This window comes from Chlorocebus sabaeus, chromosome 20, assembly GCF_047675955.1.
Source record: "Chlorocebus sabaeus isolate Y175 chromosome 20, mChlSab1.0.hap1, whole genome shotgun sequence".
Classification (NCBI taxonomy): domain Eukaryota; kingdom Metazoa; phylum Chordata; class Mammalia; order Primates; family Cercopithecidae; genus Chlorocebus; species Chlorocebus sabaeus.
The window spans coordinates 118137995-118153196 of NC_132923.1; the positions used below are offsets into that span (position 1 = coordinate 118137995).

Genomic DNA, 15202 nt, shown 5'->3' on the forward strand with positions numbered 1-15202 from the left:
GCCACCAATTCCAAGTTGCTTTTTGCCATTCCTAATACTTGGCACTTTTCCCTCTCCGACTCTTCATTTAAATGTTTAAATTCTCCCAAAGTATCTTAAATGGTGTAATCTGGAGAAAAAGAAGTGGCCTAAGATCATGGAGGCATTGTGAGTTGGGTATTATTACCTCCGTTTTACAGATGAGGAAACTGAGGCCCAGAAAGGATCTGTAGTCTGCCTAGTGCCCTATTGAGGAACCAGAATCAGCATCGGAACTGACTCCTAAGCAGGTGCCCGGTTCATGCTGCTGGAAGAAATATAAACAAATTAGAAGAGAGAGTAAGGAAACGTAACATTACTTTAGGAATAGATTGGGTCCCTGAGACCTCGTCATCAGAGAAGACTTCAGAATCCAAGTTTTAAATAGCATTCCAGTGTTTACCAAGCACACAACATTTTGCAAAGCTGACATTTTTACTTGGGGGTAAAAGGCTCAGGAACAACTGGTTTTGCGGCCAAACGCTTTAAAATGAAAAGCTAAGCGTTGGCCAGCTCAGGTTTTATCTTGCATTGATCGTAATCTGCAAGAAAGCTAAGAAGCTGGCCAGCGCCGGGCCTGGCGGGTAGGTGGAGGGTGGCTGGGTCCTGGCCAATGAGGCTGGAAGGCAGGCTCATTCCAGGGGCAGTCCCCGGGAAGCAGCAGGGAGCTGGCTGCGCTGTGGCCCTGCGGGGTCGAGGAGTCTGGTAGCGGACAGGTTTCCGGCCTCGCACAAATCACTGGCGGCCTGAAAGAAGTCAGTCTGACGCCCACCGGACTCCGGGCGCACACCAGAGGGCCGGGCGCAGCGAGTCCTTCCGCCCCGCTTCAGCACGTGTCCCATTCCGGTTATCTCATTGGCTCTATTCAGCCCCTCTCTGCTCCACTTTGGAAGGCTGCAACAGGACTGCACCGTTGATTGGTTCAGAAGCTTTGGTGTGTCACTCTGATTGGTCGGAGGGGTTCACGCCCTCTCGGGTCATACCATAACGAGAGGAGGGGAAAACGCATGCATTTCAGGACTTCGCTTTCGGGTTCCCTTGCCCTGTGTTGTGTTATGCCCCTATTATGGCATGAACAGATGCTTTTTATTAGCCGAAGCTAAATATAGTGGAACTTCGGCTGATCCCGAGCTCGGAGGACAGCCGGCGTGATCCGTTTCCCCCCGCGGATCGAGGTGGTGCGCTCGGGACGGGCTGTGCATTCTAGCGGCGCCTGGGCGGCCCAGCAAGCGAACAACCCCGCTGCGACCCAGAGATGCTGCTGCCGGCGTCCGCGCTCCGCCGCGCCCTCCTGTCCCGCCCCTGGACCGGGGCCGGGTGAGTGAGCACGGGGCCCGGGGCGGCCCGAGCGCGCGCCTGGGGCCCGGGAGCCTGGGAGTCACTGGGCGTCCCCCGCGCTGCACTCCCTCCATGCCGTACCCCCAAGCTGCTTCGGTCACCGCCGGGTTCCTCAGGGGCTCCCCTCCGACCCCCACACAGGCCTTTCTCCCACTGAGATCCCTTAGCCTCCTCCCTCAGGTAGTCACCTTGCTTTAGCGAGGGGACCCCTCTTCCCGAATCCTGCGACCGAGTAGGGTGCCTCGGGGCCCTGCCGGTTCCCACGCTCGGAAAGTAACCTCTGTAGTCACTCGTATCACTCCTAATACTGTATCTTCACAATTTGCGAGCTTCCCCCGAGGGGCACGTCTGTTTTTTAGCACACCACACATCTCACTTCCCCACCCTCGTCCCACGTTCAGTGCCCCCATCCCGCCCCGGATTCCCCGAGTCCTCCTCTCCTTCTACCAGGATTTCTGCCTCTCTCTTTTCCGCTCCCCCCGCACCCCGCCGCCCGCTTTTTTTTTTTTTTCAAGTTAAATGTTGGATAGAAAAGAGGGACTCCTTTTTTCTTGTAGGTGGAATAATCATATTTATGGAGTGCTTATAATGAACCAAATGCTGGCCAGGCACTTGGCAGGTGTCTTACCATGAGGATTAAGTGGTTATTACACGAGGAGTACACTGAACAGTACCCGGCACAAAGGCAGCGCCCGGTTGTGATTATCGCCATAATCATCATCATTATCACCTCTTTTTAAACTTCTCACTCCTGTGAGGCAGATATTATTCCAAATAATGAAGAAAACCAGGAGCAGTTCAGGGGTGGAGCTGCCCTTCAAATCCAGATTTGCAAACCCTGACATTGTGGAGCCGGGTGTCTGGATCCTTGCCCACTCAGTGACAAATATTCTCAGAGAGCCCCTCCAACTCGGGGCTAGGTTTGGAGAGGTGGGTGGGACACAGACCCTGCCCCAGAGGGGATCCTAGTCTGGCGGGGCTGCCCACCTGTGGGTCAGCACCTCCTCCCATTTGAGTTTTGTTTGCTTGACCTCCGGGGCTGTTAGCGGCTGTCTCTCTCCTGATGAGCTGTGCCCTTTCTGAGTTAATCAGTGGCCCTCTCCCTTCCCCCAAGGGATGGCATGGTGGTGCCCTGAACACAAGTGAGTTTCAACCCTGCTGTGTGTCCTCTGTGGGTGAGGAGGGGATAGGAAAAGGTGCAGAAAGAGGACATGGGACAGAAGAGTTCCTCTTCTAGGCTGAGACTGGGGCCACACTTGCCATACTCCCTGTGCGATGCCATTTGCAGGCCTTGCCTGCACTCTGAGGCCCAGGAAGATGGGGCTGATAGAGTCCAGTGTTATACTGAGTGCCTACTGTGAGCTGATGCTCTACCAAACACCCTAGAGGTGAGGAGTACCCAGGGAATTTACATGGGGTGGGGCCTTTGAGGAGTTTTCAGCTTAATAGGGGAGAAATGCATAGAAAAAACCTCCGATATCTAGTAAAAAGCAATCCATATTCTAAAAGATAAGCCCATGATAACAATAATAATTATCAAGCAATCAAGCACCACGGGCTTAACACCGAGCCGATAAGTACTGTCTCATTCCTGTATTATCATGGGAAATGATCTGCCATTCAGAGATATATGACTGAAATTACAGTTGGTCTAAATCCAGATTTATGCTCTGAATTATGAGGCCTCCTGAACTGAGAGGGGAAAGAGAAAGAGCGTTTCGCAACCGTTTCCCTGGGCTCAGGTTACTCCTTTGATGCAGCAGCTGGCCGCATGCCCTGGACAGGATTTCTCACCCTCACCACGATTCACATTTGGGGCTACATTTTTGTTGTTATGGAGTCTGTCCTGTGCACTGTAGAATGTTTAGCAGTGTCCTTGGCCTTTACCCACTCCATGTCAGGGGCACCCCCCGCCCTGACAGTTACAAAAGAAGTTCTGGCCCTAACAGGAAACGCAAGTTCCCAGACATTGCCAGATGTTCCCTGGGGGACAAAAATCACCTCTGGTTGAGAGCCACTGCTCTAGAGGAACAGCTTTGGTATTCGATCACTTGTTCATGTACTCAACGAACATTTAGGGCACACCTGTGGCGTGCCGTGTCTGCATTTATGGGGAAACAGTTGCCCGGCGTTTTCAGTGACATCCCTCAGTGTCCTATGTGTAAAACTCTAGTCCTGAGAAAAACCACTGCTTTTGAGGAATGGGTATGGGAGATGTTTCTTAGTGTTTTCTTTTTTTGCCTTGAGTGCCAGGAATCTCTGCCAGTTTTAAAAAATACCCTTGATACATGTTTTCTTTTAGTTTAATACATGTCAATTGTGAAAACTACAGATAGGGCAAAAAAAATAGAAAAATCACCTAAATTGTACCACACAGAGGTACCCACTGTTAACATTTTGATTCATGTCCTTTAACTTTCCATGAATATATATGCTTTTTTTTTAAAAAAAAAAGAAACTCATAGAAACAAGCTCATCTGCCAGTACTTTATTGTAGCTTGTTTTTTCCCTTTATACACTTGTCTGCCTTACAGTATATTCCCAGGCCCTGGAACTGTGTCTGGCACCTGGTAAGCCCTTGGCAAACATTTAGGGAATGAATGAACTTGTCATGTGAGCCCTTGCTTGTCAACCGATATTTATCACAGCCCGGCCTCAGGACAATCACCATAAGCATGTGGCCTTCATAGGTGGGCCCAGAGATGGCGGCTGATGACAATGACTGCCATTTACTTTTCATGTGGATTATTTTACTCAGCCTCTCAGCAGCCTGTGATGTAGGGGTTACCACCCCTATTTCACAGATTTAACAACTGAGGCCCATGGAAATTAAGAAAAACTTGTCCAAGGCCTTGAGCTGGTGAACACCTCCCAACTGACTGCCTCTTTTCTCCTTTAACCCTGACTTCCTGTTCTTTTCTCAATCAGCTTTACCATTGGTGTCCTCAGTTCTCTTTGGAAACAGGCAGGATACAGATGAATAGCCAGCCCAGGCATGTAGTAGGCTTATAAGAGTTCATTTCTGTTCCTTCCTTCTTGTGCCAAGCCCAGACATGACTCCTGCTCACCCCATCTGACATCAGGGGCCTTATGGGCCAGAATTGGCTACTACCGTGTCCCCTGCAGTGATCCTAGGTGATTTTGTACTCTTCTCAGGCTACCTGATGGTTTAATTTTCAAAATATCAAAAGCACCCAATGCGTTTCCCAGTCTGCCCGGCCCTTGGATGGGCACAGCTTGCCCTGGGTCGGTGGCTGGCATTTCCCACCATTCCTTGGACATTCTCTGCTCTTGAACTCCTCCAACCAGTGGCTGGGGCAGTGCCTTTGGCCTGGAATGTGCTGCTGGCCACCTCGGTGAGCCCATCCAGTGCTTTGTGGCCTTGGCAAGGCAGCTTCTGTCCCTTCAGTATCCTCATCTGCAAAATGGGGATGTATTAACAGCCACATAGCAGGTGGCTGCAAGGATTAGCAGTGATGCGACCAGTGGTTTCCTGGGTGCCTGGTACCGAATGTGTGCTCTGTGAGTATTTGAGTGGAAGAATAATTAAAACATGTGATTATCTTCACACTTCTAAAGTAGTGAAAGCGCCACTGAGGCAGTGCTTGACAGTGGCACCCCGGGAGCAGCCTGCCTCTGGCCCAGCACACAGTAGGCGTTGAACAGTTGCTGTTGAGATGGCTGAGAACACAGCATGGCTTGGATCCTGGCTGCAACTCTTGGCAGCTCTGTGGCCCTGGGCAGGTTACTCACCCTCTCTGGGCTCCTTTATGTTCTCATATGGAAAATAAAGATGACAGTAGTAGTTACCTCATAGCATTGCCCTGTGGGTTAAGTGGTCTCACACATGAAAAGCACTTTGGAGTGCCCAGCATCTGGAATACTCAGTAAATGCTGCTGCAGTTATGATGATCCCCTCTCCCACCAATGGGCTTCCTGGAATGATCATCTTCGATCAGGAATATCAAGACGGCAGGGTCCCAGCAGTGAAGGATGGTGGCAGGAGGGAAGGTATGGAACTCAGATGTCCTCGGTCTCTTCCCTTTATTCCAATTAAGTACCCCAGATGCCAAACCCCTTCTGTTATTATTATTGTTGTTGTTTTGGAGACAGGGTCTCACTCTGTTGCCCAGACTGGAGTACAGTGTCACTATCTCAGCTTACGGCAGCCTCAACCTCCTGGGCTCGGTCATCTTCCCACCTCAGCCTCCCAAGTAGTTGGAACTACAGGCGCACATCACCATGCCCAGCTACTTTTTGTATTTTTTTTGTAGAGATGGGGTTTCACCGTGTTAGCCAGGATGGTCTCAACCTCCTGGGCTGAAGTGATCCTCCTGCCTTGGCCTCCCAGAGTGCTGGGATTATAGGCATGAGCCACCGTGCCTGACCTTCTATTAGGGTTTTGACCCTGCTCACCTCGGGATGGAAGAGATTTCTCCCCTTCTTGCAGGCTCCTTAATCCCCAAACCTTCCCTCTCCTGACAGAGGTCATGGCGTGGAGTGAAGACGCCCTGGGCTGAGCTGCAGTGCCAATGGACAGCTGAGTGACCTTGGGCAAGTCACTGCCGACCTTGGGGTGGCTACTTTCCTCAGGTGGAAATGAGGTTCTAGCTGTATGGTGAGGAGGATGAACGTGTCCCATCACCCCACCTGACCGTGGGCCTCTGAGATGTTGCAGGTGCTTCAGCCATACTGTAAGTCTCCTGAGTAAGGAAGACCTGGGTTCAAATCCTGCTGTGTCACTCATGAGCTGTGACCTGAGCCAGGAGTGAGTAACTCAGAACCTCATCTGTAAACAGATCATTCTATGGTTGAATATCCCTCATCTGAAATGCTTGAGAACAGAGTGTTTCGTTTTTTGGGTTTTTATTTTTTTGAGACGGAGTCTCGAGCTATCGCCCAGGCTGGAGTATAATGGCAAGATCTTGGCTCACTGCAGCCTTCTCCTCCTGGGCTCAAGCCATCTTCCTGCTTCAGCCTCCTAAGTAGCTGAGACAACAGGCACACGCCACCACGTCCAGCTAATTTTTGTATTTTTAGTAGAGGTGGGGTTTTGCCATGTTGGCCAGGCTGGTCTCGAATTCCTGACCTCAAGTGATCCGCCCTCCTTGGCCTGAGAGGATCCGATAGGAGCCCCATTCCAGCTGTGTGAGGTTGGACCAGTGGAGGGCATCTCAAGCAGAGGGGACCCCAGGGGATCCCAAAGTGCTGGGATTACAGGCATGAGCCACTGGGCCCGGCCAAAAGTGTTTTGTATATTGGACTTTGTTGGATTTTGGAGAATTTGCTGAACCAGTTGAGCATCCCTGCTCCCAAGTTCCAAAGTCCAAAATGCTCCAATGAGCATTTCCTTTGAGCGTCATGTTGGTACTCAGAAAAGTTTCAGATTTTGGAGTATTTCAGATTTTGGATTTTTGGATCAGCGATGCTCAACCTGTCATGCCTCCCTCATACATTTGTGTGGTGGATTCAGTGAGGTGATCCTGTCTCACTTAGGTTAGTGCTTGGCATGTGGTGGCAAGTGCTTGACAAACATTGCCTGTTTGCTGGGCAGTGGCTGAAGCAGTTCATCCCTGGCGTCTGGTGTCGGGTTTTCCTTTCTTTTTTTTTTTTTGAGACAGCGTCTCACTCTGTTGCCCAGGCTGGAGTGCAGTGACATGATTTTGGCTCACTCCAACCTCTACTTCCCGGATTCAAGCAATTCTTCTTCCTCAGCCTCCCAGGTAGATGGGATTACAGGCACGTGCCACCATGCCCAGCTAAGTTTTGTATTTTTAGTAGAGACGAAGTTTCACCATGTTGGCCAGGCTGGTTTCCAACTCCTGACCTCAAGTGATCCACCCGCCTCGGCCTCCCAAAGTTTTGGGATTACAGGTGTGAGCCACTGTGCCCGGCCGGGCCTTTCTTTCCCTCCTGGCCCTGCTCTGGGCACTGCACTTTCTCTGCTCACCTGGTGTTGCCTTTATCTCAGTGATACGGAGGATTAGCCTTATCAGGCTCCAGATAACAGCTGGACAATCCAGGAGGCTAAATGAAGCAAAGATAATTTCCTTTCAATTTCTCCTCTCCTTGTCCTTGGCAAGCCCTCACCCTAGCCACTCGGGAACCCAGGGGGCCTGTGTGCAGCCCCAGGTGATAGCAGAAGAGCACTGGCCTTGGAGTCCAGTCCTGGGGGCCTGGCGTCAGCTCCGACACTCATACATTGATTGTATTTCTCAGGTGCTTACTGTGGCCGGTCCGTGTGTTAGGCTTGGGGTGCCTGGTGGTGAATGGAATGGGTACGGGCTGGCTGTGTGGAGCCTGTGGACTGGCGGGCACACAGGTGGTCAGTCAGAGCTCTATAATAGGCTTGTCACTAGTGCTTCCAGAAAAGTCTAGAGCTATGAGAGGATCCGATAGGAGCCCCATTCCAGCTGTGTGAGGTTGGACCAATGGAGGCCATCTCAAGCTGAGGGGACCCCAGAAAAGACCGGGGTGGCTGGGTTGCAGCAAATGGGGCAGAGTGACGGGGAATACATTTGGAGGCCTTGGTAAGGATTCTGATGTCTTTATTTTAGAAGAAATGAGAAGCCACTGAGTAGTTTCTCACTGAGCTCCCCACTGCGCCATCTCTCTAATGATCAGATTTCCATGTTAACTTTGGTTGCGGTGTGGACTTGAAGGACTTGGAGACTGGAGCAGGACTGGCATGGCATGAGTCCAGGTGAAAGTGAATAGTGCCTCGGACCAGGTGTCTTGGACAAGGTGGAGGCCGGGCCCTCTGTGTCTTTCCAGTTTTTCCCTCTGTCGATTTCTGAAGCTGCATTGGCTGGCCTACAGCTCCTTGCAACCCTGACATCTGGTGCAGGAGGTGAAACGGTGCATGGCCTTTGTAGATCATATCTCAGTACTTGTAACCCTGACATCTCCCGCCGCAGGAGGTGAAATGGTGCATGGCCTTCATGGACTGGATCCCAGTGCTTGCAGCCCTGACGTCTCCCGCCGCAGGAGGTGAAATGGTGCATGGCCTTCGTGGATCAGATGCCAGCACTTGTAGCCCTGACATCTTCCGGTGCAGGAGGTGAAATGGTGCATGGCCTTCGCAGATCAGATCCCACTTGTAGACCAACAAGTCTACAAGTTGGTCCCCCTCGAGGGGGACGAACTCGAGGTCTCAGGCCTAGGGCACGAGCAGAAAGGGCACTGCAGATTTTCAGGGAAACCTGAGTCAGATTCAGACTCTGTCTTGTGCCACTTTCCCTAAGTGGGAAGATTGAGGGCTGCTCTGAGAAAGGTTGAGTTGGATCCATATCCGCCCCCCAGAGCCAGGCACTTCCTGGGTACTTGGAAAACGCATGCTGAATTATTGAGGGAGCTGTTATTGACCTGATCCGATTTATCTCTGCATCCTTGCCATGTGGAATAAATGTGTACTGACTGCATAAATGCATGAATGGATGAGGAATGCCAAGAAGGTCCTCATGGATCCTCATAGAGGCCCCAAGTCCTGTGACTGATTCATCTCTGCCTTCACCCTAGCAGCCAGTGAATGAGTACTCCTGTTAGTCCAAAATGGTTCATGAATGAAAACATAAAAATAAAAAAGAAAACATTGATGGGAGTCCCTAGGTTATTTTTAGCTGCAGTTGACTCAGGCTGAACTTTGAACTAGTGTCTGTTCTCCAGGCCACACTCAGACTGATGGATGGACAGCTGGGCCGGTGCTTGGAGACTTCCAGGCACAGAGAAAGCCATGGGGGCATGTGATCCTGAGGTCACAGTGGGCATCTGGGTCTCTGCCCTGTGGAAGGGGGAGAGAGGCCTACAGGATCTCTATCTCTGACGTTTCCTGAGAGGGAATGGAGAAAGGAGAACTGGCTGCTACTACGTTCATTCATTCATTCATTCATTCATTCATTTTGAGACGGAGTCTTGCTCTGTTGCCCAGGCTGGAGTGCAGTGGCATGATCGGGCTCACTGCTACCTCTACCTCCCAGATTCAAGTGATTCTCCTGCCTCAGCCTCCTGAGTAGCTGGGTGTATAGGTGTGCGCCACCACATCTGGCTAATTTTTTTTTTGTGTGTGTGGTTTTAGTACAGATGGGGTTTCACCACGTTGGCTAGACTGGTCTCGAGCTCCTGACCTCAAGCGATCTGCCCACCTCGGCCTCCCAAAGTGCTGGGATTACAGGCATGAACCACTGCAGCCTGCCTACTACGTTTTAACCTGGGGATGGAATATGGTGCTGTGGATTCCTCCAGTAGTTGCTCAGTACCTGGGCCAGCCCCTGAGGCTGTGATTTTTGGGGGCATCTGGGAGCCCATGTGACATAGCATTCTGAGACCTTTACAGTTTTCTTTGGAAAGCAAGAGCAGGAGGGGTAAGGAAAGGCCAACACTTTTAATCCTCCTGATGACCCTGCAAGGTGCATTGCGTCAACCTTAAATAGTGAGATTCAGAAAGTAGGATTAAGTAGAGTTTATTCAGGCTCTGAAGTTGAGGATGGCCACCGGGGAGCATAGATTCACGTTACCCTGAATATACACTCCGATTAACTGTAGTAACAAGTGGGCTTTTTAAGGTGCAGGGGAAAGAGGCAGTTTCTAAGTCATTTACCAAAAATTTGTATTAAAACAATATAAGCTACTGGCCAAGTTCACGCCTGTAATCCCAGCACTTTGGGAGGCCAAAGCGGGTGGATCACTTGAGGTCAGGAGTTCGAGACCAGCCTGGCTAACCTGGTGAAACTCAATCTCTACTAAAAATACCAAAAATGAGCTGGGTGTGGTGGTGGGCACCTGTAATCCCAGCTACTCGGGAGGCTGGGGGAGGAGAATTGCTTGAACCCGGGAGGCGGAGGTTGCAGTGAGCTGAGATGGCACCATTGCACTCCATCCTGGGCTGCAGAATGAGACTCCGAATCAAAAAAAAAAAAAAAAGCTACTGATTGGCTGTGCGTTGTTCTTTGTGTGACGCTTTCCAGGATCATAAAATTAATGGATGAGGCAGCTAGTCAGAAACAAAATGCCTTGAAATAATTGCCACCGGGCGTGGATGCAAAGGGCATGACTCAGGTCTGTGTTTGTGTCTCCCCGGGCCTCATAACATTTTGCATACTTCACATAGCTCACACTGCTCTGAGCTATTTTTCTCTTTTCAGTAGTATTGTCCCCATTTTCCAGGTGAGGAAACTGAGGCTCGCAGACTTTCTAAGAATGCACTGAGGTCATGGAGCAGGTGTGAGCTTTGCTTCCAGATTTGTCTGCTTCTGGGTCCTGTGCTTTTCCCGTCCACCAGGACCTGGGCTCCAAAGGGAGACTGGGACAGAGTTCCACTTCTCGGCTGAAAGAGTTGATGGTGATATCTGGCTCACCACCTTTGGTGGGTGTGGTGCTGTTGAGGCCTGGAGCGCTGCTGGAATACATGGTCAGGAGCTTAGCTGAGGTGCCTGTCAGAAGCTTCCAGATGGTCCCAGGGGATTGACACCCCCTTGCCCCTTCCTGAGGGACTGTGGAGACTCACGGCTGCCTCTCCATTCTTCCCATGACAGTAGGTGGGAGAGGGCAATGCAGATTTAATGTATTTATCGTTATCAGATCTCCATAGTAACCCCATGAGGGGGTGTCAGTGTTTTACAGAAGGAAACTGGCTTCAAGACAAGTGACTTGCCCAAGGTCACACAGCTAGTGGGAGGCAGAGTGGGGGTGGGGGGGTACACAGCTACGGCTCAGGGTGGAGGTTGATGGGGAGGGGAGGGGAGTGGAGAGAAGGTCTTCTGTGCTCACTTTGCTGGAGGCAAAGTGAGGGTGGGGCGTGCAGAGCTGCTGGCCCAGGGTGGATGTGGATGAGGAGGGAGAGAAGGTCCCATGTACTCACTTTACCTGCCAGGATCTTGGCCCCTGCCCCTGCCTCTCCCTCTGCCTCAACCATGCAGGCCCCTCAGCCCCTCCCTCTGCCTCCTTCTACCTGGGATGCTCTTCTCAGCTCCTCTCAAGCCTCCTTTAAGTCTCTCTCAGGGTCACCTCCTCAGAGAGGCCTTCCCTGACCACCGTGGCTGAAGCAGCCCTATTCTCCCCGTTGTTTACTCATTGCCATGCTCACCATCTGTGGTTACTGTCATGCGCGTCCGTGTGAAGAGACCACCAAACAGGCTTTGCGTGAGCAACATGGCTGTTTATTTCACCTGGGTGCAGGCGGGCTGAGTCCGAAAAGAGAGTCAGCGAAGGGAGATAAGGGTGGCGCCGTTTTATAGGATTTGGGTAGGTAATGGAAAATTACAGTCAAAGGGGGGTTGTTCTCTGATGGGCAGGAGTGGGGGTCACAAGGTGCTCAGTGGGGGAGATTTTGGAGTCAGGATGAGCCAGGAAAAGGACTTTCACAAGGTAACGTCATCACTTAAGACAAGGACCGGCCATTTTCACTTCTTTTGTGGTGGAATGTCATCGGTTAAGGTGGGGCAGGGCATTTGCACTTCTTCTGTGATTCTTCAGTTACTTCGGGCCATCTGGGCGTATACCTTCAAGTCACAGGGGATGCGATGGCTTGATTTGGGCTCAGAGGCCTGACAGTTACCTTGCTTATTTCCTGACCAGGCCTCACACTGAAGGTCACCTGTGTGCAGCCAGAGGCCTTGCTGTCTCTGTCACTGCTTTATCTCCAGGGTCTGAGATGACACCAGAGACCCGGCAGGTCATCAGTCAACCTTGCGGAATGAACATAGGGTCTGGCCATGCTCCCTTGGTTTTGTGTCCTTCCTTCAGACCTTCCCAGCTGGGTTGTTGAGCCCCAGACTCCTGGCCCCTGACACTCATAGCCAGGCCATTCTGTCTCCTATAGGGCATAAACAATCTCAGAACACTAGCCTCAGGCCATGTCCCTCTGAGACTATAATCAGATGAGACACAATAAGCCCTCTTCCTGATTTTTTTTTTTTTTTTTTTTTTCCTTGAGACGGAATCTCGCTCTGTCATCCAGGCTGGAGTGCGGTGGCATGATCTCAGCTCACTGCAACCTCTGCCTCCCAGGTTCAAGCGATTCTCCTGCCTCAGCCTCCCAAGTAGCTGGGAGTACAGGAGCAGGCCACTATGCCCAGCTAATTTTTGTAGTTTTCGTAGAGACGGGGTTTTACCATATTGGCCAGGCTGGTCTCAAACTCCTGACCTCAAGTGATCCGCTCACCTTGGCCTCCCAAACTGCTTTGATTACAGGTGTGAGCCACCGTGCCCGGCCTCTTCTTCATGATTTTTGTCTAAGCACAGACAAAAACAAGATCTCTGTGCCACCCACAAAGCACCAAATATCTTGGTAAATGTTCCTTTTTTCCCAGTCAGCCTCACCCCCACTTTCTGACAGCAGCTAATCCAGAGCTCACCCTGGCTTCCTGAAACCCTCCTCAAGTCACCCTACCAAACCCCATGGGTTTCCTAACAGCAGCTTACTGAGATGCCCTGTGGTGCCTCATGCTGTGTCCCTCATTGTGCCGACCAGTGAGCCCCACCTGTGCACCTCCAGCTGTTCTGGGTTGTCTGGGGTCATTGACACCCGAGAGAGATGATGTCTGGGCCTTCTGGACTCAAGTGCAGGTTTTTCCTACTCTTGATCTTGAACTAGTCATTTTCCTTTTAGGACCGAAATGACCTTATTTCTGTAGAGAGGTGGCTGGTGGGGCCCATCCGATGCCACGGTAGATGGGAAGTTTGTCAATTTCAAGTGCCCTTTGGGCGTTAGCTGACTTTGTCATCATGATTCTTCTCATTTACAGAGGGGGAAACAGGCCTGAAGGGGAAGTCCCACAGCTGGGAGGTGGCAGAGCTGAGGCTCCAGCTCTGGAATGACTGACCCCAGCGTCCTAGCTTTGAGCCACCTGACCTCCCACCTTGTGACCCTCAGATGTGGTCGGGGGTGGTGGAAAGAGGTCAGTGGATTTGAGCAAGGAGTTCTTGAGGCTCAGTGCCCTGGAATCAGACACCTCACCCCCAGGGCCAGCCCTCCTGGGTCGTGAGCTGAGCTCGGGGCAGCCCTCCAAGTTCATGGTCCACATCTTGGACATTCCTGCCCACCCGGAGCTCTCAGCCCTTTGTGCCAAGAGGATCTCAGCTGGTTCACATTCTGAGGAGACTGTGTTCTGGAATGTGCTGCCCTTTCAGCTTAGAAAGAGAAGGAATTTGGGTCTTTTCAGGATAAAGCCTGCCTTGTGGGAGAAGAAAGGGAGAATAACACTTTGCATGTGCAAAATACTTTAAACATGGTTTTGCATCTATGTGTTTAAACTTCAAACAACCACATGAGTTCAGTGCGATTATTTTTACTTGATAGATGTAGAACCATGCTCAGAGGAGGCAAGTCACAGGCTCAAGGACACACAACCATGGGACTGGGACTTGAACCTTGGGTTGTGGACCCCCAAGGTGGGTTTTTGTTTTGAGACGGAGTTTTTCGCTCTCTCACCCAGGCTGGAGTGCAGTGGCATGATCTTGGCTCACTGCAACCTCTGCCTCCTGGGTTCAAGCGATTCTCCTGCCTCAGCCTCCCGAGTAGTTGGGACTACAGGCACACACGCCACCACACCTTGCTAATGTTTTAAGTATTTTTAGTAGAGACAGAATTTCACCATGTTGGCCAGGCTGGTCTTGAACTCCTGACCTCAAGTGATTTGCCCACCTCGGTCTCCCAAAGTGCTGAGCCACCGTGCCCAGCCCAAGGTGGGTTTTTGAGCCCCTACTTTCTAGTTGCATTGGATTTCAGGCCCTGGGTACCCACCTAGGACCCCCTGTTGGAGGTAGAGGGGTCGGGGTCTGGTGATGGGGCCACTACTGACCTCTCTGCCTCTGTCCCCTGCCCTTGTGTCCCAGGCTGCGGTGGAAGCACACCTCCTCCCTGAAGGTGGCCAACGAGCCCGTCTTAGCCTTCACGCAAGGCAGCCCTGAGCGAGAGGCCCTGCAAAAGGTAACGGGAGGGTGGGGGGGGGGCACCCGAGAGGTGCAGGGCATGGAGCAGAGGCCACGTCCAGCAGCCCTGAGCTAGTGCTCCGTGCCTGCAGCCATCACCCACTTCTACCCTTGCTCCCCGCCTTGGGAGGAAGCCTGGGAGGGCTGTGGGTCTGGAGTGTGGGAACAGCTGTGAGGACCAGGGTGGCAGCCTAGAGCTACTTTGGGGCTTCTCAGGCCAGGTCAGATGTCATAAGCCCAGTTGTTTTATACTTAAACATGTTTTCCAGTTAATTGCCAGCATTTTAAAGATCATGAGATTTCACATAAGTTTCAGGTGCAGTTTTTTTATCTCTGTGTCATGGGTAGACCTCACCTTCCTGCAGGGTGACAATGGCTGGAGCAGAGTTCGGCTGCCCCTGAGGGGAGCACATGTTCTCTGATGGCCGCCGACCCATCCTGGCCCCCATCTCATTTCTGTGTCAGCCTGGGCATCTCTGTCTGTGGACTCTGCCTTGGGGTTTTAGATGGGAGGAAGCGAGGAAGGCAGTGACCATACCCGCTCTCGTCCCTCTCCCCAGGCCTTGAAGGACCTGAAGGGCCGGACGGAAGCCATCCCATGCGTGGTGGGGGATGAGGAGGTGTGGACATCGGACGTGCAGTACCAGGTGTCGGTATGTCCAGCGGGTGGGCAGCGCTCAGCCCCTCCCCTGAATATGTGACCTCTTTCTCTGACAGCTCGTAAGCTTATAATGTGTGGGCTCTGACTTCAAGGCCTTTATAGTGCCCCTCCCAACCCCAGATTTTGAATTCTGTGGACCAGTAAAACTTCCCAAAGCAAAGGACGGCACCCACACTGCATCCAGCTGCTAGCGGCACCCTGTGTCTGGGCAAGAAAGGCCATGAGGGGTCCACACAGCATCTTCTGTTATTCCTCACA

General features: G+C 51.7%; 1 protein-coding gene across 3 annotated transcripts in view; it reads left to right on the forward strand.

Annotated features, from left to right (window-relative positions):
- Positions 1-1063: 1063 nt before the first annotated feature.
- The window catches only part of ALDH4A1 (aldehyde dehydrogenase 4 family member A1), a 31743-nt gene continuing 17604 nt past the window's right edge, over positions 1064-15202 (forward strand). The window contains exons 1-4 of one of the 3 annotated variants that reach the window (XM_037988735.2): positions 1209-1335; positions 12544-12640; positions 14188-14281; positions 14844-14936. Coding sequence is in view for 1 of the 3 variants with exons in the window: in XM_007980283.3 (XP_007978474.3) it covers positions 1274-1335; positions 14188-14281; positions 14844-14936 (249 nt within the window). In the remaining 2 variants the exon portion in view is untranslated. Of the gene's footprint in view, positions 1336-12543; positions 12641-14187; positions 14282-14843; positions 14937-15202 lie in introns of all 3 variants that reach the window. The other 2 variants (XR_494486.3, XM_007980283.3) reach the window with 2 other exon arrangements.